The sequence below is a fragment of the Lepidochelys kempii genome, chromosome 15 (assembly GCF_965140285.1).
Source record: "Lepidochelys kempii isolate rLepKem1 chromosome 15, rLepKem1.hap1, whole genome shotgun sequence".
Classification (NCBI taxonomy): domain Eukaryota; kingdom Metazoa; phylum Chordata; order Testudines; family Cheloniidae; genus Lepidochelys; species Lepidochelys kempii.
The window spans coordinates 26928254-26955927 of NC_136394.1; the positions used below are offsets into that span (position 1 = coordinate 26928254).

At 44.7% G+C, this 27674-nt stretch overlaps 2 protein-coding genes across 5 annotated transcripts; both read right to left on the reverse strand.

The window, feature by feature from the left end:
- Positions 1-3999: 3999 nt before the first annotated feature.
- On the reverse strand, positions 4000-7656 carry LOC140898695 (uncharacterized). Its single transcript, XM_073312879.1, has one exon. It carries the CDS (start codon positions 4338-4340, stop codon positions 4206-4208), a length of 135 nt encoding a protein of 44 aa, XP_073168980.1. The 5' UTR covers positions 4341-7656; the 3' UTR covers positions 4000-4205.
- A 3347-nt stretch (positions 7657-11003) lies between these two features.
- Positions 11004-27646, reverse strand: VPS33A (VPS33A core subunit of CORVET and HOPS complexes). Of its 4 annotated transcripts, XM_073313350.1 has the most exons (13): positions 27503-27643; positions 25554-25619; positions 24908-25035; positions 23957-24146; positions 21992-22108; positions 20171-20345; positions 19228-19421; positions 14743-14869; positions 14458-14525; positions 12912-13049; positions 12198-12335; positions 11878-12046; positions 11004-11396 (listed from the first exon to the last, which is right to left on the reverse strand). In XM_073313350.1, exons 1-13 carry the CDS (start codon positions 27602-27604, stop codon positions 11203-11205), a joined length of 1806 nt encoding a protein of 601 aa, XP_073169451.1. In that variant the 5' UTR covers positions 27605-27643; the 3' UTR covers positions 11004-11202. The 4 variants fall into 4 exon arrangements, 3 of the variants coding, with proteins under 3 accessions (XP_073169451.1, XP_073169452.1, XP_073169453.1); XM_073313351.2 differs by lacking the exons at positions 11004-11396; positions 11878-12046; positions 12198-12335; positions 14458-14525 and having other exon boundaries at positions 12945-13049; positions 27503-27645; XM_073313352.1 differs by lacking the exons at positions 11004-11396; positions 11878-12046; positions 12198-12335; positions 14743-14869 and having other exon boundaries at positions 12960-13049; positions 27503-27646.
- Positions 27647-27674: the final 28 nt, after the last annotated feature.

A 27674-nucleotide genomic window follows, 5' to 3' on the forward strand; every position in this document is an offset into this window, starting at 1 on the left:
CCCAAAAGGCGTGCGGCGCCGCCTCCCGGCGATTCTCCCCGCCCCTATCGGCGCAGCCGCACTGCTCTGGCCGCCAGGGGGAGGAGCCGCGGGGTGCGCGCGCCGCGCTGCTGGGGGGGGCGTGTCTCCAGCGTGCAGCCCCGCCCCTCCCCCACAGCGGGCGGGGAGAGCCGCCTGTCCAGCCCCTGCGGCGAGGGCGGGCCTCGTGAACCGGCCCCAGCCCTGCGGGGCTTTCTTTGTCCCGCCTCCGCATCCCCGAGCCGAGCCGGGCCCGGGCCCGGCCGCCCTCGGAGCGGGGCGTGTCTCCTGGCGGCGAGCCTCGGGCTCCCTGGCCGCAGGCTGCCGCCCGTGGACACGGAGCCCCGCCCTGTGAGTCCCAGCCCCGCACAGCTTCGAAGGCTGGCCTGGGTCCCAGCCCCCGGGCTCCTTGTCTCCGCTGTGAACGTCCCCGGGCTTTAGCCTCGCCTCACAGGTCGGGTCTCGAACCCGCGATCCGCTGGGTTGGGCTCCCCGGGACTCTCCGGTCTGGCCCCCCCCCGCTCCTGGCGCGTGGCGCCCAGCCCTGCCCGCCGGTCTCCGGACGGTTACCGCCTGCGTGTGGTCCTGTTAATGCGCCCCCCAGTGAGCTCAGCCCCGTCAGCAGCTGTTGGCTTTACCTTCCTTGTGTAGTGCTTTGCCCTTATCTTGACTGACTTTCTTCTTGTTGATTTCAGATCAATTCTCCCATTTGTCAGGATTGTTTTGAAGTTTAATTTTGCCCTCTGAAGTGCCAGTCTACTCTTCCAGTTTGGTGTCTGCCACAGATTTTATAAGCGTACTTGCCACTCCATTACCCAAGTCCTTAATGAAAATAGTGAATAGTACTGGACCCAGGACTGACCCCTGGGGGGTCGGTTCCTCTTGCTACCCCCCCCCACACACTTTGAGAGCAACCATTGGTAATTATTCAGAGTAAGCCCTGTCAACCAGTTCTGCACCCACCTTACAGTAATTTCACCTAGACCATGTTTCCCTAGATTGCTTATCAGACTGCCATGTAGAACTGTGTCAAAAGCCTTACTAAAAAATCAAGATCTCTCACATTTACAGCTTCCCCTCTAGCCACTAGGACAGTAACCCTATCAAAGAAGGAAGGTTGGTTTGTCATGATTTGTTCTTGTAAAATACATGCTGACTATTACTTGTAATCCTTTTATCTTACAGGTGCTTACAAATTGATTGTTTAATAATTTGTTCCAGGTATGGAAATTAGTCTGTCAGGGCTATAATTCCCCAGGTCTTTTGTCCCCCTTTTTAAAGGCACTATGTCCTCCTCCAGTCCTCTGGGACCTCATCCTTCCTGCATGAGTTTTCAAAGATAATTGCAACAATCTCCAAGATTGCTTCAGCTAGTTTCTTAAGTACTTAGATGTCTTCAATAGCTCTAACTTATCTAAATCTTAATTATGTTAAGTATTGGTTACAATTAACATTTTTAGTGAAGACTGAAGCAAAAGAGGCATTAAACTCCTCAGCCTTCTTGATGTCATCTGTTATTTGCTGTCTTTCATGCTAAGTAGAGCACCTACACTTTCCTTTGTCTTTCTCTTGTGCCTAATCTATTTAAAGACCCTCTTCTTCCTGTCTTTTATGTCTCTTGCTAGGTGTAACTAATTTGTGCCTTAGCCGTTCTGATTTTGCCTGTACATGTCTGAGCTGTTGATTTGTACTCAGCAATTTGTCCATGTTTTCATTTTTTAGATTTTTTATTTTTAAGTCATTAAAGAACTGATGGAGTCACGTTGGCCTCTTACTAGTCTGCCTGGCTCTTCTCCGCATTGGGATAGTTTGCTGTTGTGCCTCTAATATTGTCTCATTGAGAAATTGTCAGCTCATCTGAACTTTTTTCCTTATGGTTTGGCTTGATAACAACTTTTTCTCCTGTCTATGCTGACCTCTTGTTATTCTGGCAAATAGGCCCTTATTGCTTAATCTTATTTATGCTCATGCACAGCTTCAACTCACACATGCTGGAGTATAATGATCTTGAACTCACTTCTCTGTGCCACATAATGGCTTGCAGATTTAGGGCATTAGTGTGAATTTTGCCTGGTAACTTTTTAATAGAGCTCGTTCTGATATCTTCCTTCATTTCTTTACATTATAGACACAGCTGTATCCTTTGTGGATTTTTCCATTTTAAAACTCAGTCTACAATTAGCAACTTTTCTTGTTCCTTTCTGACACGTAATCTAGAATTATCCAACACAAACACCTAATTATTTTAATGGGGCTACTTTGCTATTTATAAAGTCCAATGACTACATTTGTTCTTGGGAGTGAAGTTGCTAGTCTTTAAGTAATGAACAATTTGAATGATCTGAAATTAAAGACAGGAACGGCACTTTGTAAATTAACCGGACAAACTTTTAACTATTGACTTCTAAAAGTTTTCTGTTTGTGTTAAAATGTTCTATTTATTTTTTATTCAGTCATTGTCATGGGCATCAACAGATCACTAATTTAGAAGGGAGTAGTGTAAATACATTCTGAGGGAAAAATATTTTTTCCCTCTGTCATAAATATTTTCAGTTATAGGGCACAACAGGCCAAGTGTCGGTGTATGACCAAAGATCCACAGACTTCTGATGACATTAAAAAGAGCAGGGACTGTGAAATAGGGGTGTGTGTGTGTGGTAATTTCTTTAATTCAAATGACATTTTTTTACTCACTTTAATTTTTCTAACATTTTTATACAGAAATACATTTTAAGTGGCATAAAACCTGGCTTGAATGAGCTAGAACCAGATTTCGCTAACATGACGTCAGCTCAGTGGACTGCCCTGCGTGACACAAACCACAAGAGAAATCACTTGCGCACTAGGACCCTGATCCTGCAAAGACTTATGTACAGTACATGATCAAGTTTACGCGTTGTGAATAGTCTCAGACTCCCTTTGAAGTCAGTGGGGCTAAAACGTCTAAGCCTTTGCAGGCCTTAGACCAAGATGTTGATGTCAGTAAAACAACATCTGTGTTTTGCTGTAACACTGCAATTGGTGTAAACTGCAGTATCTAGAAGAACACCATGTGGTTGCCCATATTTTACCATTCTGTAGGCTCATTTTCAACCCAGTAGTTTGCAGTTATTAAAATGTTTGTTAGAAGTTGGAAACATGCCATGTAGGTCATGAAAGTTAAAAGATAGGTTTTGTTTTTCTTTCTAAAAATCATAGAATTATTTAAACAAACTCCCAAGGACACTTGTCCTTTTTACACTTCAGTCTGCTTAAATAAAAGCATAAGAAATTAATACAGCTTTATGAAGGTGCACATTTTCAGCATGTTTGAGATTTCGGGTTGATTTACACTGACTTCAATGGAGTGATGCTGATTTACCAGATACCACTGTTTAGTCTTACCACTATTTTAAGATGAACAGTTCTGACCCATAGAAATTACAGAAAATCCTAGCCAGTCACTTTATTCCCTCTCTCCTGGGACAGGTTAGTTGCGTAGGATATTTTTAGTGCTTGCTTATACAGCATGGTCCCAGTAAAACTCTTGCCTTGCTGGTTTCAGCTCTTCCAAATATGCTAATATCATGCTCCGGTGGGAAAGGCTGGAAAACTGGACACCATCAGATAAAAATGTTGAAACAAAAAGAGAGGAGACATGCGTTATGCTGATTTGAGGGAAGCACTTCCAGGACTGAATAAGAGGATCAGAAATTAAAAAGTTAAGCCTCTGTCTGCCTTTACCGCCATAACAAGGCTGATTGAAGCAGACATGTCTGGACTTGATTGCTCAGAGGCCAACTCACACTCTAATGGTTCTGCACCACTTCTGGGCTTTCTCCCTCCCTTTCATCCACCACCCTCAACAAGCTGCTATTTTCAGGAGTGATGTCAAAAAGGAGAAGATTGATCAGAAAACAAAATTGCCAGCCATCTTTCTGATCCTTCAGGCATGGGACAGGGTTGATCCCAAAGATTGAGTCTCGAAGAGTCACTGGGGGTCAGCAAGGTGTTTTTTAATCATTTTTTGTTTTACAAAAGAAAATAAGGTTGTATTTAGCCAATAATAAAACAAAGACTTGCAAAGTTTGTGGAGCCAAAATGAACTGACATTCTATTTGTTGAGCAGATGCCAGCTGCAGGGTACTTGGTGGTGACTTTTGCACATTCTGCACTAGTCTGTGGCCAAAGAAGATAGAGGGGAGCCGTCACTTAAGCACCAAAAAATAAGTTGTCCAGCCAGCCAGGAGCAGTGCCCCAATCAGCACTGTGTAACTGAACAGCACAAAGGCCAGGAGCTCCTTCAGCACTTTCAGGAAGTGGACAGCGAAGGACTCCTGCATGGTTCCTCCAAGCACCACAAGCCAGATGGGATTTCTGCCGTTGTCTCACACTCTGCTCCCCACTAACGTACCCTGATCTGAAAGGAAGAGAAATAAAGGGGAGAATGAACCATTCTGAGCAAGCGGTTGCAGAGCTGAGGGAGAGCCTGCTAATTGCATGTAGAAAAGTCTGGATTCAGATAGCTTCTGGTATAAACAATATCTGTAGACACTATGGTTTGTCAGAAGCTTTTTAATTGCCAGGGGAGAGTGTCAGGCTGGGACGGTGTTTGTGTATTTGGAAAGTCTCTTTCAGAGTTTTCAGGATGTATAGTGCTGAAAGGTGCTGCAGGATCTGATCACAAACCAGTTTAGGACTTGGGGTGGGGTGGGAGAGTGGAAGAAATAAACAAGGTTAAAAATACATATGGGTGGACTAGGGCACGAGCAGACAGATGACGTCCCAGCCAATTCCTGGAATTATTCCCTTCTGTCAATTGATATGTGGCTGGTGAGCTTCGTATTTAGAGCATTCGCCGATGGTGCATTAGTACCAACAAAAAGCTCTAATCAAAGTGGTCAATTCCTCCAGAGAAGCCACTGTTAATATTTAATGTTATAATTGCTTCTAATGGACAGACAGGAACAGAGCAGGCTTTTTGTTTTGGATCAGGGGAAGATTTGGGATTAAAGATAAATTTATTTATCTGAAAGCTTCATAACTCCTGTTAAAATAACCTTTTTTATTTTTAAAGGGAAAGGGATAAGATGTTTTAAACTTCTTTCCTCCCCAGTTAAATATATATTTGTGCATTGCCCAATCAGTTGACACCAGTTAGTGAACTTTATGTAAAATCTCAATATATTTGCAATAGTTGTTTGCTACTTACTTAGGCTTTTAAGGTGTAAGGAATCCTACCCCCATCTACAGTTGCATGTTCATTGATCCTTCATCAGAAAATTACCAGAGCAAAAATATTTGTACCTTTGTATGCATGACCAAAAGGAAAATGAAAGTAGGCTAATACTAACCAAAAAGGATTATTTTTCTTTCAAATTATATACCTCCAGTCGAAGCAAAATGAATTCCATCCTACCACTTAACAAAGGAGTGATTAATTAGAAACATGAAGTGAAATCTAAACAGCAGCTTTAAAAATATATATATATTTTGTTTTAACGTTTTTTTAAACTCCCCACACCCCACGCTATGGTCAGGTGTATTAAAATACTGCAATTTTAAAAAAATCTGTTAGATATAGTTTTTCAGAGTATGGAAATTATTTACTAACCAATGTTTTACGTGAATTTAATTATGGAACAAGATCTTGACAAAGAGATAAATAAACTGCTTACCGTGGGATAGGTGACTGCATTTACTTCTTAAAGTTTCTGTTTGCTTTTGTTCTGTAGCTTTCTCTTGAATTTCTGGCTTCTAAAAGGTTGGTGATGTAGTTTGATCCCCTTCTGGTCTGCTAATCCGAAGAGTCAGGAGTAATGAGGTTGTATTTACAGCCTGCACCAGTACTAATGGACTAGGTGTGGTCAGAGACCAATTATTATATATGACATAGACCCTTTGCTTTCTCTGTGCTGACAGCACACCAGTACAGAACAGTCCAACCATTGGTATTGCCATAAATCCTAGGGAGATTTTTGATGTGAACAATATATTGCATACTTTAAAATGCATGAAACTCCCCACCTCCCAGTTGTCATTTAACACTGTGTTTTCATAAATATCCTTATTTTTTCTGCATCAGATCTTAAGCTCATCTCCTTCTTCTTATTTCACCAGTCAGTTTCCTATGTTTTTGGATACTTTATTGTGCATATTCTGCTTTTTGTATAATTTTCTGCTCTTAGCCTTGTTCCACTCCAGTATCATCCTCCTCCTTTTTAATGGCCTGTCTGTGAGAACTGAGGAATCTCTTAAGATCAACAGGACGTGACCGGATGGATGCCTGTAGATCTAGTTAGGCCCGGTTATCAAAAATGATGGATGAAGGTAGGCTTACCTCTGCAATATCACAAGTCAAGTTTGGTACATACTGTATTTCACATATCCACACCACAGAATCTCTGCCTCAGAGAGAGAGACTGTTTGGTTTTTAAAATGACAGAAAAAATGTCAAGATGTCAGTCTAGTCTCAGTGAATTGGTTACTAATAATCCTATTTAAAAGGTAAAGGTTGTTTGGTTTGGCTTTTAAACAACCAGACATATATGCAGCACAGAGAAGCAAGAGCATCTACTGCAAATCAAATCTCTTACCTATTGAGACATTATGCTCTAGCAAATGGCCTCTTAATTTAATCAGGATCTCTTGTTATCAAATTATTACCCCACGGTCAGAAAGACCTTAGCTAGAAGGGAACATAAACAAGCTCAGGAAGCTTGTTAAGTAGTAATTGCTCCCCAGGAGAATTGGTCAACTCCGGACTTTGTTTCTTGCATATTTCCAGGAAGAGACCCTGTAGCTGATGTGTCTGTGTAACTGTCAATCTAGCTGCTAGTTCTGATGTCCATTCAGAAATGATATGCTGACACACAACGCTCTTTCTGGCCAAAGTTGAAGTTTAATTTGATACGCAGGTTAAAAATATTTTTTTATGAAACAAGTCCAGTTACCAACAACTTAGTACAAATGAAAAAGTTAAATAATCTAGCACTTCTTGTTTTTTAACTATTTATGCTATTACCTTTTACATTTCACTTAGCTTGGCTAGTAAAACCAGATTAATTGGTTTTACTCTTCTCTCTCCTCAGTTTTGTTCTCTCAGTCTCAGGCAGTATCAAAATGATGCAGTATTACAGGAGAAAATGTATATCCAAATGAAAGAAAAATCAATTTAAATAATAAAATTATGAAAGCCTATTGAGGAGCTGTCAATTTGATTTTTTTTTAAACACTAAACCTAAACTCATGGTTGTCACTTTATCTTTCCTAGTATATTTGAGTACTATAAATGTGTTTGTATATGGTTAAAATTGGAAGGCAAAGAACTCTGCAGAGGTGCAATTTGTAATTCTTTATGGCTTGATTTTCAAAGGTGCCAAGTATTGATTCCAATACTTGGAAAATCAGCCCACTATTCTGTAATAAGATATAAGGCCTCAGTTTGACAGATGCTTTATTACTGGAGAGCTCACGCATACCTGAGGTAAGAACAATCAGGTGGTAAATTTCCCGTTCAGTTTTTTTACATACTTTAAAAAGTCAAATGTTCCTCAGGTACTTATCAAAGAAATAAAAATGTTAACTAAGAGTATATTACTTGTATGGTAGAAATCTAAGGGCAGGTCTACACTATAGCTGCAATCAACGCTCTGAGATTGATCCACCAGCGGTTGATTTAGTGGGTCTAGTAAATACCCACCAAATTGACAGCAGATCGCTCTCCAGTCGACTCCTGTACTCTACCCCTGACGAGAAGAGTAAGGTAAGTTGACGGGAGATTTTTTTCTCCCGTCGACCCCCCTCGGTGTAGACCCCGCAGTAACTTGACCTAAGGTATGTCGACTCCAGCTATGTTATTCACATAGGTCAACTTACCGCGGTAGTGTAGACATAGCCTAGATATTGGCTAAGCAGTTTCGCATTGAGGCTGTGTTGACCCGCGGGGGTCGATGGGAGAAAATCTCCTGTTGACATACCTTACTCTTCTCATCGGGGGTAGAGTACAGGGGTTGACTGGAGAGCAATCTGCTGTCGATTTGATGGGTCTTTACTAGACCTGCTAAATTGACCGTTGGTGGATTGATCGCAGAGCATGGATCCCAGCTGTAGTGTAGACCTGCCCTCAGTAAAGTCTTCTGTTTCTGCTTGAAGAATATACATGCTAAAGGGAGGATTTGGTTAAATATTAGGGTTTGTTTCACAAATGTTCACGGAACTTCAATTTAAAATAAACAAATGTAGCAGAATATAGAATGTTCATCTAATCACAAACCTTGTCTTTTAGATCACAATTCAACAAAAAATTGAGACTATTTAAAGGATTAACAAGAGTATAACTATGGGGTTGGAGGAATGTGCCCCACAAAAGAGGGTGAATTCTAAAGCAGGAGACATTTGTTAAGGCAAGAGTTTCTGCTTGAAAAAACACCTGGATTCTTTTTCTTAAGGGCCAAACATTTTAGATGGGTTTGAACTTGAACTCCAGCTGCATAAGTAACACTGGAATTCAACTCATTATGAATTCAGGAAAGCTAGGTGAATCACTGAGAATAATTAATCTAGCTCTCCTAAACTCAGGGGGTGTCAAGCACCCACTGTGCTTGAAAGGGTGGCTGATGATACTCAGCACTTCTCATGTAGGAGGCCTAGTGCAGTGTTTCCCAAAGGCGGCCACTAGGGGCTTTTCTTGCAGCCACAGCCTCCTGGGCAGTGATCGGGGGGCAAAGCAGTGGTCCCTCCCACAGGGCCACCAGCAGGGGTTGACCCTGCCCCCGTCTGGAGAGACTAATGCTGGAGGAGCAGACAACTAGTGAGTTCCTCACCTTCCTGGGGAGTAGTGGTGGGCAACCTGCGGCCTGCAGGCCACACACGGCCCATCAGGGTAATCTGTTGGTGGGCCACAAGACAGTTTATTTACACTGACCGTCTGCTGGCACAGCTGCTCCTTGTGGCTCGGCTCCTCCTTCAGACAAGGGAGCCCTTTCACAGCTTTGAACTAGAGTGGCCAGCTCTGGCGATGATGCGGGAGGCAGAACTGAATCCAACTCAAACCATCTCCTGGCCTGTTAGTGGATTACCCTGATGGGCTATGTGTGGGCCGCAGGTTGCCCACCACTGCTTGGGACGGTAGGGTCAGGGTCCAGCCCTGGGTGGCGGACAGCAGGCTCGGGCCATGGGGCTCCACCCCCCCCCCCACCCCCCAGCTGTGAGGCTCACATCCCCATTGCCCCTGGCCCTTGCTGCCTTCACCAGCCCATTATGCTCCCCCCCCCAATACCTGCCCCCTGCTGACCTCCCCATCTAAGGCTTAATGTGTCCCTGGGCTTGCCAGGCCTGAGTGTGTCTGCTGCTGTGAAAAGTGCTGTTTGTTACTTTCACAGCAGCAGAGTCTTCTTTAAAAAGACAAGACCCTGCAGAGCAGCTTATTTGTGTTTCTGTTCTGTTGAGGGCCAGTAAAGAAGAGAGAGACAACGCCATTATTTTTGAGTCTGCAGAAAGGGTCAATAAATTACAAGGAGTTGGACATGTGTATGTGCCTATTTAGGAAAAATTTGTCAGTGCGGCCATCAGCAAGAGTTTTAGGCCTCACTTTGAGGCTACCAAAAAAAAATGTCTTGCGAGACCTCCCCCCCCCAGTGCATCACAAGGGCTCTAAAGGAGCATTAGTTTGTCAGCTTCTCCTTGTTAAGCAATCATTGCTGTTTAAGAGGTAACAAATGAAGATGTATATAACTGGGGTAGGCAAACTTTTTGGCCCAAGGCCTGCTTGGGGAAATTGCATGGAGGGCCATGAATGTAGGGCTGGGGCAGGGGCTTGGGGTGCAGGGTCTGGCCCGGCACTGCTGCTAAGGCAGGCTGCCTGCCCTGGCCCCATGCTGCACGGCTCCCACTACATCCCTGGGGGAGGGGTTCCTGGCCACTGGGAGCTTTGGGTGTGGAACCCACAGGTTAGGGCAGTGTGTGGAGCTCTCTGCCCCACCCCCCAGGGGAGCGGCACGGTGCCATGGGGGTGGCAATCCCACGGGCTGCATCCAAAGCCCTGAGGATCCAGCCCATGGGGCTGTAGTTTGCCCACCCCTGCTATTAATTCTTTAAGCAGATATTCGTCTATTGAGTACAGACTCATATACAACTTTTGTGTAGCTTTTTCTCCTTTATTGCTCACATGGGATGGTGGTTTCCAGCAGCCCCTTTGTCATCAGTAACTGAGGATTTACATATTTATTGCAGCTTATGTGCTCTGAAGCAGCCACGCACACAGCCAGTAACATCAATACGTACACAGCAGCCATGGGAGGCTGCAATGGCTCTTCAGATAAGAGTGATGTTGCTCGAAACTTGTGTGGTAAGGACAAACTAAAGGGGAAGAAGCTGTATTTTGGATGAGCCCTTGAGATTTGAGGAATGTAAGTGACTTCTGCCACTCAAGCTCTCCCTGTCTTTTTATTATTAATTGTCAGTGACCTGCAAGGATTAAACAGCTGGGTTTGTAGACATACCCAGAAAAACAGATTCAACTTGTACAGTGCAAGCTACTGCTACAAAAGGGACGTATGCAATGGGAGAAAGAAACCAGAGAGTATCATTCCCTGCAAAGGCAGATAGGAAGGGGATAGTGTCTATTGCAAACTCATTTGCTGTCTGTTTGGTTGTATGAGGAGTGGGGGGGGGTAGGAACAGTCAAACACAGCTGAACTACATTTATTACCAGGCCACCACCATTGAGCAGATACTGAAGAGAGGAAAGTAACAAATATTGACAGAAGTAGAGGGGACAACTTTCATCTAGCTGGGGTAAGCAGGCATGGATGTAAGGGGGGAGATATTAAGAAATGGAGAACTAAAGGCAGCAGGAAAGACTTGCTAGCACAGAGATCAATTAGATTATAGGCCAGTCTCCCTTGGTTGAAGGTGAAGCGGCCTAGGGCTTTGTGAGAGACAGACAGATCAGACAGCATAACACTGTGTTAGGTCTATGATTTTATAGTTCAGACACCAACAGCTCTAATACTGATTTTTATTTCCTCATATTCCTCTGTCAGAGTCACTCAGTTATTAGGGAAGTTCCGTATATAGCAGGAACAGAGCAGAGTGTAGCCACTACATGCACCCGTGCAAACATGATTTCATGTTCTCCAGCTGCAGTCATTTCTGAAGGCCCCATGCCAGCCTGAAGCATTTTACTGAATCTTTACATAGCTTCTAAAAAGGTGCGGGCTCCAGTTTCTCCATCAGGGATTTGATCCAGTTTGTGCCATTGATTAGTTTAGTGGTGGCAATGACATATTCTGTGCCTCCATCTTCCATCTGAGAAAGAAACCTCAGTGCAGCAATTTCAGCATAGGTCACACCTCCCAGAAAGAACACCAGCGTTACTCTGTTTTCTCCCTGTTGACCTGAACATTTATAGAGACAGTTACAAACTGGACTGGCGCTGAAAGGACAGGGTTATTCTGAAGTCACCCTAGGGCCAAACTGAAGCACAGATTTCGGTCAAATTGCAAAAGTGATATGGAGCTGGTGGATAGAGCACTGAATGGGTTTTATTTCTGGCTCTGCCAGTGAGCTCAGGCAAATCCCAGCCTCTCTATGGCTCAGTTTCCCTATTGTAAAATGGAGGTAATACCTCCTTTGTAAATACTATCAGATTTACTGATGAAAAAGGCTATACAGTACAATAGCTAGGAATTATTTCTACCACCTTAGGGCAATGATCAAAGGCAGCTCACTGTACTGAAGTTGGGAAGATGATAAACCTAGAATTACTAATCAAATGAACAGTCCAGGTGGATGCTGTCAGTCACTATATCAGACTCTGTAAGTGAATTTCACAGTAGAATGGTCACAGACTAATCAAGTTATTCCAAAGAAGCTTACGCTTTTTTTGAAGGCCAGTTGGTAACTGCTGCCTCTCTTCAAAGTGGGGTCCTGGGAGCATCTTTAAAACTTCTTCTATGCTACGCCACCCTGGGCGAGCAAGCAGCTGTGCCAGACGCACACTTAATGGAGCATAGCCACTGTACACATATGAAATATCATTTGGGTTCTGTAGAAGGAGAGGGAAATGAACAGCAGTAGAGTTTTCTACTGAAAAGTGATACTTCAGCATATTAAAATCTTGCAAATGTACAAGCTCTCCCCACCCGCCACCTGTGTCCATCTTCCAACTGGTCTGTTGATAAAAGTATTCAGTTTACCTGTTCATTAACATCATCCATCCACAGCCGCATGGTTTTCCTGATTGTTGGGTAGTTGTTTCTACTGCTTGTCTGAAGTTTTAAGAGTCCAGCCTTTTCCAGATTGTTTAAGGTTAATATATGTTCATAGCCGTAAGTCTGTAACATGAAGATTTTGCCTTTAATGTAGTATTGTCATTTACGCATCAAGAGCGAGTAGAAATAAAATCAGGGGATTTTTATGTAACACTAGACACTAACCAAACAACTTGCTGAAGTCTGAAATTTATAGACAAGACACCATCAAGGTTTGCAAGACAATGAGAGACATTTTAAATAGTGAATTCAATTAAACACTGATTTTAGGGACACAGTTTCAAGACAACTCATAGGGGAACAAGTGAGTGTGTAAAGTTAAAATGAATGTTTACAAATGTCTTTTTGCAGTATGCAACAGAAAGCATGACAGTGGCCCAAAACAAAATTATATGCATGTTTTAAATAAATATGTTTAAATATATTTCACATTGTTAAAAGTTTTTAAAAACACAGGACAGTGATTAAAACACGTGTAGGCCTTGATCCTGTGAAGTTTTACACATGTGAATAGTCCTATTTAACTCATTAGGATCACTCATGTGTGCACAGATATGTATGGTGTGCAAATCTTTCCAGGATTGAGACCTTAATTTGCAAGGAATATCCACATTATTAGTTAAACAATTCTAGCCTGACCTGGAGAATCTCTCTTTTATAATGGTCCAACACCTTCTGCTTGAGTCCACTATTACACACTGACTGCAGGCAAACCAGCCTTAATATCTTGATCAGTGGATGTTTTTGAGCAATGCAATCTTCAGTGTAATTGTTGACCTATAAAGAAACAGACATTCAAGCTGTCAACCAAAAACCTAGGTTAGGATTTTAACAGAGCTGAAAAGAAAAGCTCTGTTTTTGCTTTTAATGGCAAAGCAAAGATAACATTCTTGGAAGATGCTTTTACGCTTCCCATAGTGATGGACAAGGTAAAACAGGGATCACAGCAGTTACATAAGCAGCTTAGATATATGCAAAATAGCTTTGTAGCGTTGGTGGTTCCAATTAACAAGCTTTGTCAATGGTGTCAACAATGGATATCTATGATCCTATTTGATACACTGCAAGTATTTTGCAAACTCTCATCCTTGATTCCCCACCCACCCCCATATCATCAGAGCACTACACAAGTCAAAGCACAGTGCACTGAAGCTGTGTCGACAGTTGCCCGTGCTGCACTCTATGCAGCAGAACCACAGCATTGTAACGGTGACCGTAGTCTCCCCGGGCCAGATAGAAAATGCAGCACAGCAGCTATTGCCCATCCACACCAGAAGACGGACAGGAGGCCACGGATGCAGGTTAATTAGGCTGCAACTTTATTCACTTTAATGTCTAGGAAAAGCCAACAATAAATTGTACAGTGCAGGGAGGAGGGAGAATGGGCTCTCTGCTGATGCAGATTTAGGAACCCCCTATACTCAGCTCCCATAAAAGATGCTTTCCTGCTGAGCCTTTTGATCTGATAAGCGCATCCCTTCCATAGCAAGTACCTGCCCTGGACAGCCACTACAAGTTATACATACAAGTTGCGAGATAACCTAACCTTGGGTCCTCAGATCAGCTGTGTGGAAGGTGAAAAAACCCACCCTGCCTTGGCCAATCTGGCAGTGAGGGGAAAATGCCTTCCCAGCCCCCCAGAGAAGAGGCAACCAGAGTAATGGCCACAGAATGCCAAAAGCAAACCTGGTCCTATGCAAAGTATATGGATAGGTAGGTGGGAGCTTCCAGCCAGATCCTCATGAAGAGGCCCTCTTCGTGGCTATGTGGGGTATAAATACCTCTCCCAGTCAGCAGGAAGGGCAATACAGTAATCTTGGCCTGGCCCCAACTGGATCCTTCCCTTCCTGTCCATCGCTGTAAGCTTTCCTCCTTTTTGGCCCTGTTACAAGGGAGCCCATAAAGGGGCAAAGCCCCTTTTCGTCCAACTTACCAGACCAAGACATACTTATAAAACGCCAACTTAAATTGTGCCCACTGCATCCTAAGTGGTATGCACCACTTGGAAAGAACGTCTCCATAACACACAAGGAACATACTAAAAGTTTTCAAGACTGACATCAAATCAGAGTCAGCCATTGTCTAGGTTTCTCTGTATTAACACACCCCCACCAAGTTTTGTGATTAGGAGACTGTGGTTAGAAGATAAAAATCACGTAAAGGCAAGATATTGCTCTCCACCCACCTTGTCAGTGTCTATTCCTGACATGAACTCTTGTTCCACTGTTAAATTATCAAAGAAATCTTCTGATGCTTAAAAAAAAATTCAATACATTAGTAAGTCAGTACCTAAAAATAAGGGTCAGTTTATCTGTGTATTAAATGGTGTCGCAGAGTCGCCCAAGTACAAATAAGGCAAGTATTTTGTTCCTGGTGTCTGAATTTTTTATGAAATCAGCAAAGTTGTATCTTTGGCTGCAAGACATAACACAAGATCAACTGTAGGTGGAATACTGAAAAGGATACTTACTAGTAATGTCTTTGATTAGCTCCGCAATCGAGGTATGGTTTGCTAGAGAACTTCTTGCTGCCTGCATGTGTGGCAGTTGTGAAACGAACTGCTTGATCTCCCCAACTGTTTTAGCATGGTGTCTTTCCTAAAAAGACCCAGCAATTATACTTTAGAGCTTATTCATTATAATAATAAATGTCTGTAAATCATTTCATCAAAAGGTGTGTTTTTGTCTGTTTAGTGTGTACTGTGTTCATTGCTTTATGAAAAATGGAAAGTAGTGAGCTTCATTACTGTCATCTTGAAACACTGATCCATTACCTTCAGTGACATCTGACCTTTCAGATAGGCCGCATTTACAAAAATATATTGTTTCCTAGAACAGCACTGTTGCTTCATCAGTTTATAAAGCTGTTGTGTAAATGCACCATGAGAAAAACCACCACTGGCATCACAGTGATATCTTATTTTACAAGAGAGGCTGCTAATCACGTTTCTCTGTGCAATTACATTAAAATAGTACAGCATCTTGCACTCCTATTGTGCCTTCCATCCAAAGATCCCAGAGTACTTCTCAAGTGTTCATTAAGCAAGCCTCAATTGCCCTCTGAGGTTGGCAAATATTATTATCCCCATTTCACAGATAGGGAGACTGAGGCCCATAAAAGTGAAGTTTTATTTCCTTTGGTAGATGAGAGGAGTGGCTGCTGATCTTCCACACAAATACATCAAGTAGTATGAGGAGATTCAAGATCTTATCATTAAGTGTCACTGGATTTGAGATGCAGTCACTGTGACATACTATTTCAAAGCATAGACACTGTAGCTGCTCTGGTTTCAGAGTAACAGCCGTGTTAGTCTGTATTCGCAAAAAGAAAAGGAGTACTTGTGGCACCTTAGAGACTAACCAGTTTATTTGAGCATGAGCTCATGCTCAAATAAATTGGTTAGTCTCTAAGGTGCCACAAGTACTCCTTTTCTTGTAGCTGCTCTGTAGCTAAGGAGTTAAATCCCTAGGATAAGGTAACATACAGTAGATATTAAACCAATCTTATAAAATTCTACTGACCCATTTACTCAGGTGGGTCTTTTTCTGACAGGCATGTAAAATATTAGCTTAAATTCTTATCTTTATTTCTGTCAAATATAAGGAGAATCCTTGAGAAAGCAGAAAGAAAAGGAGATTGCAGATGTCTCCCTGCTCTCTCCCGCCTTAGGTCTAGTTTAGAAAAGAGACTGAAAATCTTATGCAACAGTTTCAAACATTTCAGGGATCTGCAATCTGCAAAGTGTTGCCTGAAACATTTTAAAAGCTACACTCAAAGGGCTGTAAAGAGAAGAGGCAAAGGAAACAGCAAAGATGGAACCCAGGTTGAAAGATGATATTACAACGTTCTATCAATGGGTAGTAGAGAGTATAAAACTTCATGTTCATTACAGAGCTGGACAAGATGGCGTAAGGAGGCAGGTTTAGTGGTTAAAGCTAGGGACTGGGTCAGAAACATGGGGCATTCTGGTGCTCGCACTGCCACTGACTTGTTGCCTGACTGATGGTTAAGCATGTTATCCAGCTCCACCATGCTTCAGTTCCCCCACTGCAGAACAGGGAGAACACACCCCTCTCTCGCAGGGTGTACGACTTAACTAGCATTTTTGAAGCTCTCAGCTCCTCAGATGAAAGCTGTCAGAGAAGCGTGAAGTGCTTGGCGTACCCTGAGGAAGGGGAATAGAGAGTATTTCCCCTCTCTCCAAAACTGAATAGCAGCCTATTTTAAAAGTTATTTCAAACTAAATAAGTCCCAATCCTTAAAGTCTGCCCCAAGCAATCTAGAAAACCTGGTCTGATGAAGCGCAGACATCTAAGAATTCCTAGTCAGAACAATTCAGACATTTGTGTTTTGCCCAGTCAACCTATCCACATCTTGTCACAATGACTACAAAAGTAAGCGCTCTTAAAAATTATCTTGACTAAAATGTAAACTATACAAATGGGCAAGTACAGGCAGGAGAGCGATAATGAAGTCTGCAATTTACAAGCCCTTCGCTGCCAAAGTACTGCTGTTTCATTATCACCTATTACATCTGACAAAATCTCACATCTCTTTCCTCCCTTCCAGTGTGAAGTATTTTAATCTTTGGGAGCTTCCAACACTAATTCCCCAGTAAGTGTCTATTACTGCAAGTCAAATCTGAATGCACAATTTAGATGGATATATGGTACATCTAACTGGCCTTAAGATTGGCAGAAGTGACTAAAAGCAGATGGAAGGAACAAAAAATTAACACAGCACAGCAGGTCGCACAGTTAAGCACTGTGTGACTTGTTTCCTCGTTTTGCATGTGTATTTGTTTTTAAAAGCGGGGGGTAGGGGGAGAAGAGTGTTCAATTCTACAGCTAATGAGCAACAACTGACAGGCCAACTGGAGTCTCACTGTTGGTAAACTGCACACCTGTAATAGGTGCCCATTGGCTAAAAGACAACTAGTGTCTATTAGTCCTTGGCCATGTACACTCTTATTATTGTGTATTTGACTGTGGCAGCAGCTAGAAGCGGTCAGGATCCCATTGTTTTGTGTACAAAATCTAGCACAAAGAGATGGCCAAGCCCCAAAGAGCTTGTAGTTGAAGAAATCCTTAAACCAGCATAAGCGCCTCCCATTCTCTAGCCAGCCCTCCACTGGTCTTATGCCCCACTCCTCCAATTGCGAGTTCTTTGGTTTTCCTAAAGGAGGGAGGATGATCCAGTCACTCAGATTCAATTCCCTGCTGTGTCTCCGACTTTGTGTGTGACTGTGACACCCTGTACCCCATGTTCACCACTTGTATATGGTTATGATATCTTTTGTGCAAAGTATGCCTCATCCTGTTGAAATGTGTGAAACAAACATGGCATGTAAAATTATGAGGTTTTGCTATAGGATTGTTACTGAAACATGCTGTGGTTCTGGGTAAGGCCCACAAACCAATTTCTCAGAGACAAAAACACCCTAGCATGCCAGCAAAGTGCTAAGGAGCCATTACCGGTGTAATCGGACATTCTCCAGGGGTGGTTGTGGCGGAGTTGTAAACAAGAAATTTACAATTCATCCGAAGGACAGTTTGGAGCTCACATATGCAATGGAACTGCCTGGCCCCATGACTCAGGAAGGAATTTTTCAGCACAAAGGGTTGAGGGTATAAGAAGGGGAGAAAAAAGTGTCCCTAGCCACCTTTCCATCTCTCTGTTGATGACAACGAAGACTCTGAAAGAACTGAACAAAGCAGTGGAGTGGTCCCAGGCCAACCTGTGAAATGTATTGCAGCACATAGTGAGACAAGCCTTTTGCTTTGAAGGCAATTAGCCTTGGTAAAGTTTAGGAATTAGGTTGTGTGTTTATCCTTTTTTCTTTTGTAACCAATTCTGACTTCTAGGCCTTATCACTTGTCATCTGTCTTTCTCTAGTTAAGAAACTTGTTTTATTTAAATCAGTGTGTTTTGTTGAAGTACTTGGGAATCTCTACTTAGGTCAACAAGCCTGGTGCGTAATCATTACCCATTGTTGGAGTGATGAACTATCTAGGAGCTTGGACTGTCAAGTGGGCTACTGAGCAGTACAAGACACACGTGTCTGGGGAGCAAGGCGTGGGCTGAAGGATATCCGGGTGTGGCCCTGTATGCAATTCATGGATGGCTGGGCATAGCAGTCATGTGTTCAGGTGGGAGTGACTTTGCATGTTGGTGGCAGAGTGAGCAGAGCCTGGACGGGTTGGTGTTCATCAGGAAAGTAGTATAAAAGGCATCCCAGGCTGCAGAGCTAAGGGGACACAGCAGGCCACAGGTTCAGATTGCACCCTGGGGAATGTCACAGTGACTTCTGGCAAGTCACTTAGGGTGAAATCCTGTTGCCACTGAAGTCAAAGGGAGTTTTATCAGTGACTTCAGTTGGGCCAATATTTCACTTTTTGTGGCTCAGTTCTCCATCTGTACAATGGGGATAACAACATTGTCCTACTTCACAGGAGTGCTGAGAGGATAAACACACTCCAGATTTTGAGGTGTGATAATGAGCGCTATATAAATATCAAGTCTGATTTAGACTGTAAGCTCTTTTGGGCAGGGACAAGTCTTTATTTCTGGTATTTTTATGATGCACTTAGCATGCTGGGTGGTGCTATAAAGTTAATGAGGCTTTAGATTAGTTTAAGATGCTTAAGCTACTTCAAGACCCTAAAGAATTTTAAAGTGGAGATGAGCTCAAGCCAAAACCTGGAATCTGAACCATCACTAACTATGGGACAGTCTGGATCCCATGTGTTCAATTTACTGAAAACTACTAGGGAAATAAAATGCCAAAGGCTGCATTCATGTAATACTAAGGTAGGCATTGGAAGGGGTATTAGTGGATCTTAGCCTTGTTTCATGCTCAAATGTGCAGAGCAGTCAGACCCAACTCTCCACCCGGAAGGAGCAGACTGCCCAGGTGACATGCTACTGGGCAGTACACGGTGTACAAGTCCTTTACCTCAAAGGCTGCAGATATGATTTTGGCTTTCTTGCTTAGCACTGACCCCACAGCATTGAAGTTCTTGTCTCGAATTTCAGCATACAGCTCCTCGGCAGAATTCAGCTGAAGCTTCTTCGGTTCCGTGGGGAGATCCTTGCCACCCTCACCCTGCTTCTTAGGGGCGAACTTTTCAGGAGGGAGTTTCACATAAGCTACCAACACAGCAAGAAAACAGACAAATTAGAGCTCAAACCCGAGGACTTAAACTGACCAACCAACCAAAACCTTTCCCCAAGCAAGAGGCAGCTCTAGCCTTGTGTAAACACCCATATTACAACTTGGAAGAAATGCTGCCACATATAAGATGATTTCCCCTAATTTGAAAGAGTAAAAATCCCTACTAGCTATATGTAAACAAGGAGCCCTATACACAGATCCATACAGTACCAGAGAGATGCCTTCTGCTCACCCTCATCAGTACATTAGGTGGAAGTTACCAGCTCCACATGCTTCTGGCCCTAGAGTTTTCATCATCCCATGGAGCGTAAAGAAAGCGGGGTAAACGGCTTTACAAAGTGCGTGCAGAGAGCATCAGCTTCAGTGGAGGGTGGAAACTAACAGCATGTTGAGGGGACATTTTAGCTAAAATCCCTATTCTTGTGAAAAGTGCCCTGGGATCACTAATGTCCATGTACAGCTGACATCCCAAGGATTCACACGTAGCGAAGAGCATTGTGCTCAATTCGTCTTCTTGGGATGGATGAAGCACTGAGCTCACCTTTTTGGGATTGAAACCAGGGTTTTTAATTACATCAAGCAACTAAGCCACCCCTCTTGTAGGTTCAGCTAAATTATTCTCACCTTCATCCCAAATTCCACTTGGCACCCTGCACTTTATTCTAGCACTCAGGAATTTTATTCTACTCCATTCGTTTCACTGTCCATGGTTTGCTGCACTTACTATTTTGAATTCCATATATTTCATCAATCAGGCCTTCATAAGTAAGCTGAGTAGCTAGAGGAGACAACAGGTCTACATTGCGGTCAAGCAACAAGAGGGTATCAAAGACTGGAAATATTGAGTTCTGGCCTCCAGGGAACTCTCGCTTCATCCTGATCATCATGTTAGCCACATGCTGGAAAGAAAATATTTGGTTCGTTATGGCTCAGACCATGAAGGGTGGCTGTGATAACTAGCTTTAGAGACATATGCACGTATGAAAACAGGAAAAGAAGTGCATGTATAAGAAGTGAATGGGAGGAGAGGCAAGCTGTGTAACTGGTACAACTGGAGGAAGGGCCATTAAGAAACAAACCAAACTATTCTACGACAAAACTGGTTAGTTTAGTCTGACAGAATGGTCACAGAACCTGAACTCTGCATTCAGTTCCAGATGCCTCCTTACCAAAAGCGATACTTATGAACCGCACGGAGTTCAGAGAATAAGAACAAAAATGATCTGGTAAGAGGGACTGAATTATGGGGAGAGAGCAAAAGGATACAACACACGTAACTTGACTAAGTGATGAATAAAGATGAAGGTACATAAACCCTTCAGCTATCAGTAGTCGGTTAACTCCAAGGAGGGAGGGGAATTACTTAGAGTGGTTAAGAGAGTCTAACTAGGAGAAAAGGGATGAAGTTAGGTCAAATATCAAAGAATCTTCTTGACTGTGAAATCTATGTGTCTGTGGAACGGTCTTCCGTGGGGAGGCGTGCAAGCCCAACTGGTTGGGATATTTAAATTAAATTACACAAAGCACTAAAGAGGTAGAGCAGAGAACATTCATTCATTGGTCGGGGTCAATATGTCTTTATCAACTCTAATTTACTCATAGATTTGTGGACTTTAAGTCAGAAGGGACCATTGTGATCATCTAGTCCAGGGGTCTCAAACACGCATGCAGCCCGTGGGGTTATTTCCTGCAGCCCGCCAAGCTCCCCGCCCCCCCGGAGTTATTTCCTGCGGCTCACCAGGCTCCCCTCCCCCTCCCCCCAGTGCGCTGCGTCCCCGCTCCTCTGCCTACTTGCAGGCGCTGTTTGGCGGCACATAGCGCTTTCCAGGAGGGAGGGGGGGAGGAGCGGGGAACCGCATGCTCAGGGGAGGAGGCGGAGAAGAGGCGGGGATTTGGGGAAGGGTTTGGAATGGGGGCGGGGAAGAGGTGGGAAGAGGCGAGGCAGAGACAGGGCCTCATGGAAGGGGTGGAGTGGGGGCGGGGCCGGGGGCAGCGTGGGGGGAGAGGGGGCGTGTCAGTGATACAGCCCTCAGGCCAATGTACTAGTCCTTATGTGGCCCTCGTGGTGATTCGAGTTTGCGATCCCTGATCTAGTCTGACCTCCCGCACGTTACAGGCCACAGAACCTCACCCACAAATTTCTGGGATTCCAACATCATAGTGTTCATGAAAACCAAGTGAACTGTCCAAACTCCAGTGAAATACAGACATACATATCACCGCGTGTCAGCCTCTCAGCAGCTAGCTGACTTTCACCAGGGAGGGGGGGGAAGATATCTGGGCAGGCAAGACGACCAGTAGGGAACACACTTATAAACACGTTCCTTTAGGGGAGCAACTCAGAGGGGACTCGTGACAGTAAAACCCGCAGTGACAGATTGACTGAGAATTGTTTCGACCAACAGGCGCCCAAGCAGCAAAATCCAGCTCGTGACCCACAGTATCAATAAACCCAACACACACTAGTGGCAGCTCCAAAACAACCACCACCAGAAACAAAAGGATTTATCTTCTTAGAAACAAAGATGTTTTAAATTTGTTTTACCCGTGCACAGTCCCCCTTCCCGAAGATCTGTGGGATAGTTCCATAAAGTGCCTGTAAGGTCATCAGTCCCTTGGCTGCATGGTACAGACTTGTCTGGTCACTCTCCAAGTAACACTCCTAAATGACAGGGAAAGGAAGGTTACAGAAACGGAGGATATTTAATTAGCCTGATCATCTTAAACGTAGAACCTGGCTGAACTGGATGGCTTGAGGGATTGCTTAAAGGATACGGAGCCTTTCACCTCCAGGTTTCAGTGATCCAAAGTCATTACTTGCTATCAGCGAGCACTGGGATACCAGCTGGTGCTTTGCTGCAGGCCCCAGTGGACAAGCATGCAGGTCACAAAATCATCATTATAGTTAGCACTAGCTGTCTGACTGAAGGGTTGTCTATATGAACAGTGAGTGCACACTGAGCTGGGGTGTAAATCTACCCCACACTGACCTGCCATACACCAACTGTCCATGAGGACCCTGCTGCCACACAGTAAAAGTTCCCCAGTGGACTCTGATCTACCCTGCTTTCAAAGCTAGCACACAACAGATGTATGCCCCAGCTTGCCCTGCACCCAATGGTTTGTATACACAAGCCCACAGAAGATGCTCCAGGAGTGAATGGGCTGTGGAGACTAAGCTAGCCCTTCCTGCCCTTCTACATGGGGTCAGGGTCGAGGAACCTTGCCCCGCCTCCTCCCCACCCCCTGCAGTACATGTTCTGTGGTTAAATAGGACAGTGATCTCCAGCAATGCCAACTGGGGACGTTTCCAGCACTAAACTCACTTTAAAAAGTGAGTCAGAACGTGAAAGTGAATGCTACCACTCACCATGCTATTTAGCCGTCCATACAGCATTGCAGGTGCAGGCTGGTTGTTTAGACACATGCACAGAACAACCAAAAATTCAGTTTGAGAGAAAAAATGACCCTGAGATTAAGCCCAGCACTCTCCTCCATAGAGGAGAGAGACCTCAACCGCGAGAAGAATTCAAGAGGAGGGGGAAGATTACAGCTGGGGCCAGGAGCAACAATGGGTCGTTTGATTACTCCTCCCGGAAACACTGCTTCTGTGACACCAGCCGGCGGTCCAGCGACAGGACTGCAAAGCAGCAACTTTGATGTGGGCCAGCAACAAGGGGAGCTGGATTCACAAGCAGAACAACTCCTCGTCCTGGGGGCTCTCTCTGCTCAGAACGATTAGAGTTAATAACGACCATTCGGGAACTGTTATGAGATCAAACCCATTATTTTAGAATTCTCTAGCCAATGTGCTGCTCCTAATTTAATGCAGCAGAGTAACAGAGCTGAAACAACAAGTCTCTTTCCTGTGACTTGGTCAATTAGAAAATGTGTCACCAAGCTGGCAAGTTTTATCATGTCCGGACATCCTCTCTGCTGCTCACACAGGGCTAGATTCAATACACTAAGGGGAGATGGCTAAAGGAAGCCGCACACAGACTTAATGGCACTACATGTGATGTGCTGGCAATGCAGGAGATAGATATCTATATCTGTATCTATATATACACACACACACACAGCACTGTTGCCCATCTTAAGACAAGTGTTAAGTCTTTGTGTTGCTGTGGTGTGTGACACCCTAACAATTACAATTTACCCTTCTGTAACACATTTAACACAGGAAACTTCAAGTTCTTTATAAAGGTTAGTTATTTAAGCCTCACAAATTCTGTTCATGCAAGTATTACCCCATTAGAACAGATGGGAAAGCTGACACATAGCCTGGTAAAATGATGGGTCCGTGGGTGCATCATGGCATTCAGAAACAGACCCCAGGAGTTCTGACTCCCAGTCCACTGTTCTACTACAGTCAGACCACATTTGCTCTGTAACTCCTTTCATTGCCTTGTGGCTAACCAGTCTGAAAAGTGCTTTGAGATCCTTGGATGATGGATGCAACACAAACGTGCAAAGTATCTTTTCCCTCAAGGAAGAAATCAGCACTTACTTTAAATGCACTTTCAGACTCCATGGATAACAAGTCTCCATCAAATGGAATGAGGTCCAAACTGTACTGCTCTCTGTGAATGAAGGATCCCAGAACGCCCTGATCCTTCAACCGCTGCTCGCACAATAGGCTGCGACGGGGCACAAACAAGATGTGGAAGTCCCTCAGCGGAGAGCGAACTCTGTCTTCACTGGAAGAGAGTCAGCTTAAGTTGTCATAAGATTGAGTACAGTAACACAGTACACTAACCTTGGTTTCTCAGACTGGCAATACAGAAGACAAAGGGGCATTGAATGGAAGCAAGACAGAGTTCCTGACTGATACTTTCAAGTTCCTAATAAATAAAGGCAACCCTTCTCACAGCCTTTTATTTCAGAATATTTTGTACAAATCAACACCTTTACAGTGAAGGGGATGGCGCAAGGATTAAGCAGTAGGTCTGTGGCCTAATACTTATTCTGCCCAGATCTACAGGTTCGAATCCCAAGCAGGGTTGACTCGGCCTTTACCTTTTGCCATTGACTGTCGGTGGGTCTTTCAAACAAGAGCTATCTGCTCTGATGAACATGAATGGTTCCAGGGCAATTAATAAAAACTGAGTAGAGATTTTCCCTGGTGTCCTTAACCAAAAATTTCCCCCTCTCCATCCTGTTGCTATGCACCTGCTTCTCATCCTCCAACTCCAGAAATGACGGCATTTCAGTGATGCTGTACGTATAGGCCATGATTCTGATCCCAGTCATGCCAAGTTGTGTAGCAGTTTCACACTGAAGTGAAAGATTTATTATTAGTGAGTGGGCTGAAATCTGCCCAACTTATGTCACTCATAACTTATGCCTGGTATGAACCAGGGATGGGAGGAGGAGGGGGGAAAAAGAAAACATTAACTCCACTGTACCACCACAGCTCTGGGAAGCAGCTGTTGTCTTTTTACTGAAACACCAACTTTACCTGAGCACATTTTCAGCAATTATATCCATTAACTCTAGCCTGGGCCTGACAAAGAAAATAATATTCTTGACATCGGCTGGGGGCAGACGGCCCGCCTTGAGGGTGAACATCTTCTCCACCTCATGTTCCTGTGAGGAGACAAAAATGGTATTCAATCACGGTATCCAACTCAACTCCTGTTATTTTGAAAACTGGTTTCAGAAAGGGCCACATCAGCTGGAGTTGATCCATTAGTTGTTACTGTGACACCTTATCTAAGGATAGCAACATGGATTTCTCTTCTATTTCCATATGCTGATTATGTAAATTATTAGTTTACTGCATTACACCACCATTAAAGATGAAGGTTCTGCACATCTGGTCTGTGGGAGGCGAGTTGGCAGAAGAGCAGTAAGTGATATTCGAAAAGGCAGAGTCTGTTCTTGAAGCTCATTTAGATTGTTGCTTTATAGCAGAGAAATAAAAGACTGGCAAACCGTGGTGACAGCATTGGACGGTAAGAATTAGGGTTTGAAAAGCAAAAACTAGGACAGTTTATAGAAATTGTGCTAACAGTCTCTAGAGGCAATTATGAGACTGAGGGTCCGAATAGCTTTTGAGAGTCTCAGTATTAATCAGCACAACATGAATGCCATGTAGGGCTTACCTTTAAAAGTGAGTATTGTGCAATTAATCCAAAGGGTCCTGTGAGGTACTCATCCCACACTATTGCCTAGGAAGAAAAAAAAGCCACGGAGAAAAGTCAGTTGCTCCAAAGAGGAAAGAAAACCCTGGGGTAGGTGAGCTGCCCTCAGAAGCTCAAACATTTGCTTTCCGAGGAAGTGCTGATTTTAAAAGACAGTCATGAATTAACCGTTGAATTTCAACAACCCTTTGCCCATCTCTAGTTCCTTTCATTAGAGGAGCACAACACGCTTCAAATATGCTAATTAAACCTCCCAAGAGATTTTTACTGAATCGGAAAACCATGCAGCCCTGCCTCAGTGAGTCTAGCAAAGGGGAAAGTGACAAGGAACTGAGGTGGCTGGACTCTGGGGCAAATTTGGTGCAGCTGCATTTACTACCCGGAAGACAGTGGAGTTCCACTCAGTGCAAGTACAAAACCTGACCCAGTGTCATGGTCACTGTTGGCCAGTTTAGCAGGGCACCTGGTAAGAGCATTAAGTGAGCTTTCTACTCACCCTAGTGAAGACACGTCAAAGGCAAAACTTCCTGTGCAGTGACTGGTACATGCTGGGCTCTGCCTGCCTTACCCCACAGAGGTGGCTACATTTTAATGATGCTGCACAGCATGACAATAGTTTGCAAAGCCACCAAGAGTCAGCAGTCCAAGCTCCTGTAACCATTTGTCATGACCACTTCAGCCACTGGCCAGCATGGCTGCTTTTCACTAAACTCCTGTTCTTCATGTACTACAACTCCACTCTTACCTGACTCTACCCTCACCCTCTCCCTGGTACTCTGTCTGTCCTCCACTAACTCCACACTGCACCTGACACTCCCTCCCAGAACTTCTGAACGCATCTGGCCTACAGAGCAGTCCAGATGCCACAACCACACACCCTGCGCCGTCTTCTGACTGAACTTGAGGCCTATAGGGCAGGGACTCAGTTGCTTGGCACATTCTGACCACAGGACAGCCCAGCACTGGAGCCAGCCTTACACAATGGCGGAGTTTCTAGTCTGAGTTTGCAAAGCATTTTGGGATAATTTATTACCACCCTTGCGCGGGCCTGTGCAGTGATGTTGCCATGGGCTCCTGAGGCTTTTTACTTCAGGGGTCCCTAGAGCGCACAGGGTGTCAAAGAAGCAGCTGGGCTGTTCCTAACACCTCTTCCTCTGCATGTAAGTGCTAGTCCTAGTCCCGTGTGAATGCAAGTGACACTGAGTGACAGAGAAAGGAATATTCCTTATTTTAGTTTGGATGTGTTTCCACATGGGATGTTTGGATGGGGGCTAGCTAAGGTCTAGAGCCCATGAGGCAAGGTGCATTTACCAGAAGTCTGAGGTGCCTGGAGATGCTGAGACAGAAGGGCCTGGAAAGGGTATCGACTGTTATTGCTAGGCTGTTTATCAGGGAAATATCTGCAGACCAGGAAGGCCCGGTTGGCATCTCAGGGTGGGGCCAACCCCCCCCGGTTGTCAAAACTATAGACCAGGACCAGGGCGAGAAGAGGAGTCACTTCCCCAGCCCCTGAGAAGAGCCCAGAAAGGATCGTACAGCTGCAGATTAGGATGGGGGGGAAGGAGACCAGAGCATCGCATAACGCTCTCAGACTACAGCCCCGGGGAGAGACATGGCACCCCACGCCGGGGGAGGACAGGAGAAATTCCCCCGGGAGTCAGAGCTGCAAGTCGAGAGGAGGTAAAGCCGGGGGCGGCCCCGCAGGGGTCTCGCAGCCGGGCAGGGAGAGGGGGGCGGCCCCGCAGCCGGACAGGTCGGAGCGGCGACGGGGCGGGGGGCAGCCCCGGTAGCCAGGGGTCTCGGAGCCGGACGGGGGGAGCAGTTATTGGGCAGGCGCCGGAGGGGGGGGAGGTCCCAGAAGCAGCAGCTCAGGCCCCCCGGGCGAGGGGCGCTTGGCCGGGCCCCCTCACCTTGGAGCCCGCGCACTTGTCCAGGAACTCGCGCAGCTCCCTGCGCCCGGCCTCCCGCAGCGCCGTCAGGTTCACCCGGCCCGAGCTCAGGTGCGCCGCCATCCCGCGCCAGGCCCGGCCGGTCACATGACAGCGCCGATCACGTGACTCGGCGAGGCTCTCCATCTCCCCG